The following is a 6,501-nucleotide window of genomic DNA, read 5'->3' as shown; positions in this document are numbered from 1 at the left end:
GGGCGGGCGGAGGGATGGAGGGAGGGCGGAGGGATGGAGGGAGGGCGGAGGGGAGCCGCGGAAAGTCGTGGGTGTCTGGACGTGTCGATCGGGCCCCGGGCCGGCGCGCGAGCCAATGAACATCGGCCTCCGCCGTGAGATCGGGACGACATGCCCTGGCCGCCGCTCTCCCTGCCTCGTTCCCCCCCCTGCGCCCCCACCCTCAGCACCCCCGGGGCGGTGGAACAAATAGCGCACACACAGCGGCAACCGGCGCGGGGGGGCCGGCCGGCGGAGGGGAGAGATGTGTCTTATTTATTGGGCAGCCGGGGTGCCAACGATCGGGGCGATCGGCCTTCAAACCGCCGCGGCCTTTGCCACACCGGGCAGCGGGGCATCCTCGGCGGTGGGATCGAAGTGCCCGGTGGCCAGGGAATGCAGGGCGCGGGTCTGGCGCGCGGCCAGGAGTTTGGCTCGGAGGAGGCGCAGGCGCTCGGCATGACCGGCGGTCCTCACGCCGCGCGGCAGGACATCCGCCGCGTCGACCGGGCCCGGACGCAGCCGGGCCACCCGGTGCTCGACCAGGAACTGCATGGAGTCTGGGCGCACAGACGTACACACACACACACACACACACACACACACGCAGACAGACACACATACGCAGACAGACACAGACACACATGCGAAAGGGGAAGAGTGCGGACGGGGGAGAACGAGGGGGAGCGGGGGGGAGGTCAGGTGCGGAGGCGAGGGGGGGGGGGGAGGATGTGGCAGGGCACATGGCGGGGAACGAGGAGAAGACCGGAAGCAGCAGGGCACATGCGGGGCAAGGCACGTACCCTTGAGGACGGCGTTGGCGTAGGACAGGGCCGAGGAAGCGGCAGGGGCCACTGCGGCCCGACTGGCCGAGTGTGATGAAGAAGACGCGGTGGCGTCGGTGGCGGGAGCGGCGACCGGTGCTCCACGCCGGACCGGCAGCGGGGCCAGCGTGGCGACCACTGGGCACAGGGCAGCCGGTTGAGAGGAGGAGAGGGAGGAGGAGGGCGGCGCACACATAGAGGCAGACGAGAGGGAGAGAGGGAGGTGCTGCCGGGTTAATGGGTGACTCGGGCGGCGGGCGAGCCAGGGCATGAGGCATGGCGGGAGCGTGGGGCGGAAGGGCAAAACAGCACATACTGCTCTCGATGGACGTGGCCCGGGTCCGCGCCAGCTCCGAACGCAGCGCCGCCACTGTGGCATAGAGATCCCGGACGAGGGCACGCGAGTGGGCCGGGTTGGCCTCGGCCGCGGACGCGGCCGCCGTTTGGGGCGCGGCGTCGGCCGTGTCGCCAACGCGCACGGCTGCCGACAGCTGTGGGGGTACCCCCAGCCACATGGCGGCCGAACGCGGAGGTCATGAGGCCAAAAGGACCGGCGGACGGGGTTAGGCTCCCCGGGCAGGGGTACGAGGCGGAGAGGGTGAGGGAGCATGTGCGGACCTCCTTGCGCAGGGAGATATTCTGCATTTCCATGTCGTCCAGCTCGGCACGCAGGGCTTCCAGGGCCTCGGAATACATCTGCGCATCGCGGCGGGACTCTTCCAGACTCGCGGCCAGCTGGGCAGCCTGCTCGGCCTCCTCGCGAGCGGAGGCCGTACGCGCGGCCAGCAGGGCCACTCGGGCGCGCTCTTCATCCAGACGCCCGGCCGCCGCGGCGGCCGCCGCCTCATGCTGCTGGATGGTTGCCTGCAGGGAGGCCACCTGCTCACGCAGGGCATCCCCCTGCTCCTGACTCTCCAGTGCCAGTCGGAAGCGCTCGCCGAGGGCCGCCAGAGGACCCTGCGGGCCGGGCAGATATGCATGTGTGTGCATGTGTGTGCATGTGTGTGTGTGTGTGAGAGAGAGAGAGAGATGGAGGGGAGAGGGCCATGCGCAGAGCCATGCCCATGAAAGGGCACAGAGCGAGTGGCCGGGAGGAAGCAGCAAGCCCGGAGAGGGAGTGGGAGAGAGGGAGAGAGAGAAAAAAAAAAGGGGGGCGCACCTCCTCAGGCTGCGAGGGCCCGATGTCGCGATCCACCCCGTGCAGGGTCTCGACAATGGCCTCCATGGCCTCGGCCGTCGCGCCCAGGCGCTGCGCCAGGGGGGTCAGGCGCTCAACCACGGCCGCCGGGGCCGGGGCCGGGGCCGAGCCGGTGCCAAGCGCCGGGACCAGCCCCTCCAACTCGGCCAGCAGGCCCTCAAGCTGGGCCTCCACCTGCTGGACGCGTTCCAGATCGGCCAGCTCGACCAGGACCTGGGCATCATCGATGCCCGTGGCATCCGGCTCGCCGGCGAACAGCGACTCCCCCAAGCGCCCGGGGGCCGCCAGCTGCTGCAGAGCCGGCTCGCAGTCGAAGCGCTTGCGCAGCTTCTTCGCCAGCACCTGGATGGCGCGGTTGTGCCGGTTGGCCGTGGTCAAGAGCTGCGCCAGGGCCTGGGCCGAGGCCGAGGCCGAGTCGGCGGGCGCATCCGCCGCGCCACTCCCGTCCGGCTCCTCGGCATCAGCGCCGGCCTCGGTCACTTGGGCCGGCTCCGGCGCCCAGGCACCAGCCAGGTGCCCGGCCGCCTGGCAGAGGACCACAAACAGATCATCCGCCCGGGCATCGATGGCCGCCGCGTGGGTGCGAGCCAGGCCGGCCAGCACCCGTCGGCGATCGGCCCCCAGCAGGGCCTCCTCCAGGCCGGAGGCCCCGGCCAGCAGACGCTGGCAGAGGGCCTGGCCAAAGCGCCCGGCCGCCGTCGCGTATTCCCCAAGCGCCACGGCCGCCACGGCATCATGCAACAGCCGCGGCGCGCCCTCCACCTGGGCCAGGGTCCGTGCCAGGGCCTGGAGCAAGGCATCCAGCCGGCGCTCGGCCGCCGGCAAATCCGGCAGCAGCGAGCCCAGCGAGGCCAGCGGCCCGGCCGCCGCGGAGGGGCCGGCCGCCGCCGCCGCCGCCGCCGCCGCCGCATCGCCCCCGGCCGGGGCCAGCTGCGGGGCAAAGAGCTCCACCACCCGGCCCGAGGCCCCGGGCCGCGCGACCGACAGAGCCAACTGCAGCAGGCCGAGCCCGCGCTCCAGCGCGCGCAATGGCCGCCGCGCCGTCACAACCAGCCCCAGCCGGGCGAGCTCCTGGCCGGCGGCCAGGCGCCCGGCGTCGCTCTCCCCCGGGGCCGGGCCAAGCGGCCGCGTCAGCGCAGCCAGCACCGAGTCCGGGCGAGCCGGCAGCAGGTGATCCGCCAGCCGGCCAACCGCGGCGGCCTTGCCACCGGCGCGCACCACACACCGGGCCAGCTCCAGGAAGTACGCCTCCGGCACCAGGAGGTCGGCCTGCTGCACGGCCCCGGCCCAGGATCCCGGCAGGTACCCGCGCAGCAGGCGCGCCCGCAGGACCACATCGGCCTGGGTGACGCGGGCCTGCTCGGCCGCCAGGAGGCGCTGCAGGGCCGGGACCGCGTCCAGCCCGGCCCCGGCCCCGGCCCCGGCCCCGGCGCTCGGGTCGCCCCCGAGCACCGACCCGTCGAGAGCCGTCTCGGCGGCGGCCGCCGCGCGCCGGTGCAACTCGGCCGCCAACTCGGCCGCCGCCGTGCCGGCCGCCGCCGCACTCTGGCTCCCGAGCGTGGCCTCCAGATGCAGGATGCGCTCCTGCAGGTCGCGCACCAGCCCGCGGAACTTGTCGATGGTCAGGTCCCGGTCCGACCGAAGCCCATGCTCCAGGGACAGCTGCCCGGCCAGCCGGGCCACCAGGGCCTCCTGCTCCTGCAGCGCCTGCTCCAGCGCCCGGGCATTCTCCACGTAGGTGTCCTCCAGCTGGTCGCTCAGGGTGCGCAGGTCCTCCAGGTCCTGGATGCTGTTTTGCAGGTCGGTGATGTGGTCTTCCAGGTCCAGGACCTTCTCCGACAGCTCCTCGACCATGCTCTCGGCGGCGAGGCCGTCGTCCACCTGGAGCTTCAGCTGCTCGACAAGGCTCTCATTGTCGGCATTCTACGATTGACGCCGATCGCGGCGCACCGGGCGGGAGGGGAGCAAGAGGGGGAGGGATGGAAAGAACAGCGAGGGCACACCGGCCAGGACGGCGGGTCAGACAGCGGAGGCGGCGCGACGCAAAGGGCAGGGCGAATGCCAAGCGCGGAGAACTCGCTCGTCCGTACCTCCGCCTTGAGCGCAAGGTACTTGGCCTGAAGCTCCGGCATGTCGCGCTCGAACTTCTCCAAGTCCCGCACGCGCTTGGCCAGAGCCGCCTTCTCCTCGGTGGTCCGGTCACGCAGGAGCATCAGCGCCTCCTTCAGGCGGTCATTCTGCAGCTGCAGCTGGGCCACCTGCTCCTGGGCCGCCGGCGACAGGACTTCCCCCTCGCCGGCGGCCGCCAGCTTGGCCAGCTCCTCCTCGTGCTCGCCGCGCACGATTTCCAGATCCAGCGTCAGCTCTTCGACCTGCTCGCGAAGCTGATCCACCTCCGCTTGGAGCTGGTCGGCACGCTCCTCGGCGAGCTCCTTGTCTGTGCGCCGGGCCGCGGGGGACACATTGAATTAGACACCTCCTCCGAGCACAGGCAACTCAGGGCAAGAAACCGGGGGGGACAGGCGCCACGCACCCATGGTCAGCGATTCGGCATGCTCTTCCATCTCAAGCAGTGCCTCCTCGCGCTCTTCGCGCTGCCGGCGCTCCTCGCTATCCTGCTTGCGCAGGGACACCACCTGCGCTTGGAGATCGGCCACCTGGGCCTCCAGGCGCTGGCGTGCCTGCTGCGCCGTCTCGGCCTCATGGCGCAGACGCTCGGCCTGCTTGGACTTGGCACGCTCTTCCACCAGGCGGGTTTCCAGCAGGCGGAATTTGGCCACCAGATCGTCGTAGTGGCGCTGGGGGACGGTGGCGTCCACCGACAGGGGCAGGGACCCAGTCGGGGGGGCTGCCGTGGTGGCCGCCGTCGCAGCGGCACCCACAGCAGGGGTGGCGTCGGCCGCCGTGGCAACGGGCCCGGCCGCCGGCTCCGGCACGGCCGTCGACTCCGTCGCCGCCGCCTCCACCGACTCGGGAGCCGCAATGACCGGGCTTGCCGGAGCAACCTGCTCGGCAGGCGGTGCAGAGTAGCGGGGGGGGGGGGGAGGGGGGGGGTGGATCGGTCCGATCCGGTCCGACCCATGAAGGGTGGGGTGGATGAGTGACGGCGAATGCAGATGGTGGACAGACCCCGAGCGCCAGGGGGGGGGGGGGGGGGGGGGGCAAGGACAGGCATGCGACGTACCGGTGAGGCTGCGCCACCGGGGCCCGGGGAGACCGGCTCGTCGAGTGGCGTCACGGCCGTCGGGCGCACGAACAGGCCATGATTCGGCGCACACGTGAAGTAGCGCTTGCCCTTGACAGTGCCGTCGTTCTTGCCGACCGGGCCATCAAGCTCGATGCCGACCCAGCTGCGGCGAGGCGAGAGATGTTAGCATCGGGAGAAGAGGGGGGGCAGGGCGGGGCGGGCGGAGAGCGCGGCTTCTGTCGGCGCATGATGTGGGTGCACATCACCCGCGCGGGCAAGCAGGGCAGGTGTCGACGGCGGCGGAGGTGATCGCGCACATTCCAGACAGGCCATCGATCGGCCCGGCGAAGCGGACGATGCCGCGTCGGTCGTTGACCAGCACGCGGTCGCCGACCGACACGTTCGGCTGGTCCATGGCAGGGTGGGGAAGGGGGAGGGGAAAGGGGCAGGGGGGAGAGGGGGGAAGCAAAAGAAAGCGGGCCCGCGCGCGTGCGGTGTGGTCGCTCGTGTGGCCGTGCGGATGTGCCTACGCGATGTGTGTCGCGTGTGTGGGGGGGGGGGGGGGGGGGGGAAGGGAGGGAGGGGGGCGAAAGGCGCAATAAAGGGCAGGGGGCAATGCCGACCTCTGCGATCCCTGCCACCGATGGGCGGTTCCCCTTTTCGCGCACGGCCAGCGATGGGTTGGGGGCGGGGGGCGGGGCACCGACAAACAGCCAGATATCGGCCATAACCATCCCCCCGGCCGCGCCGGCCGGAGCAACTCAGAAACCAACGCCCGGGAGCGGGCGAGCGCACTAGATGCATGTGTACATGTGATCAGCGCGGAATTTCCGTTCTGCCGGACCAGATCCTCGCTCTGTGTGTCACACGCACGCTCAAAAAGGACCTCGCCTGGGGGGGGGGGCGTCCTGCTTCTGCCCAGGGCGGCACACCCGCCAGGGAAAGCACGCGGACATGCCCCCTCACGCTGCGCAGGGGGAGGAGCAAGGACAGGAGGGGGTGTATTTATAAGAGGGGGGGAGGGAGCCGGGAGGAGGAAGGACACACCCTCCCCTACGGTGTGCCACATCATGCTGGTGCAGGAGGGACGCGCAAGGGGCGAAGGATCTGAAGGGCAGCACACTACTCGGTGAGGCGGGTCTGCGCGACAATCACCCTGCCGTCGCCACCGCCGCCGGCGCCGGATATGGGTGTGAGTGTGGGGGGATGGAGCGCGCGCGCGCGGGTTACTTTTAATCGTCGATGAGGCCGACAATCATGCTGTGCGGGGGGGG

The 6,501-nt window shown here is 71.3% G+C and overlaps 2 protein-coding genes across 2 annotated transcripts in view; both read right to left on the bottom strand.

Annotated features, from left to right (window-relative positions):
- Positions 1-336: 336 nt before the first annotated feature.
- H696_04297 (hypothetical protein) lies at positions 337-5,771 on the bottom strand (the record flags this gene model as incomplete). Its single annotated transcript, XM_009498175.1, has 9 exons — positions 5,545-5,771; positions 5,225-5,390; positions 4,574-5,045; positions 4,131-4,477; positions 2,002-3,963; positions 1,461-1,799; positions 1,159-1,333; positions 822-980; positions 337-578 (listed from the first exon to the last, which is right to left on the bottom strand). The coding sequence occupies exons 1-9, from the start codon at positions 5,640-5,642 to the stop codon at positions 337-339; spliced, it is 3,960 nt and encodes a 1,319-aa protein (XP_009496450.1). The 5' UTR covers positions 5,643-5,771.
- Positions 5,772-6,210: 439 nt separating this feature from the next.
- Positions 6,211-6,501, bottom strand: part of H696_04296 (hypothetical protein) — a 1,375-nt gene continuing 1,084 nt past the window's right edge. The window contains exon 6 of the mRNA XM_009498174.1: positions 6,211-6,487. Within this exon, the coding sequence (XP_009496449.1) occupies positions 6,460-6,487 (28 nt within the window). The 3' untranslated portion in view covers positions 6,211-6,459. The remainder of the gene's footprint in view (positions 6,488-6,501) is intronic.

The sequence above is a fragment of the Fonticula alba genome, assembly GCF_000388065.1.
Source record: "Fonticula alba strain ATCC 38817 unplaced genomic scaffold supercont2.7, whole genome shotgun sequence".
In the NCBI taxonomy this organism is placed as follows: domain Eukaryota; order Rotosphaerida; family Fonticulaceae; genus Fonticula; species Fonticula alba.
Note: the sequence above shows the minus strand (reverse complement) of the source record. Positions and strands in the feature narration are given on the sequence as shown.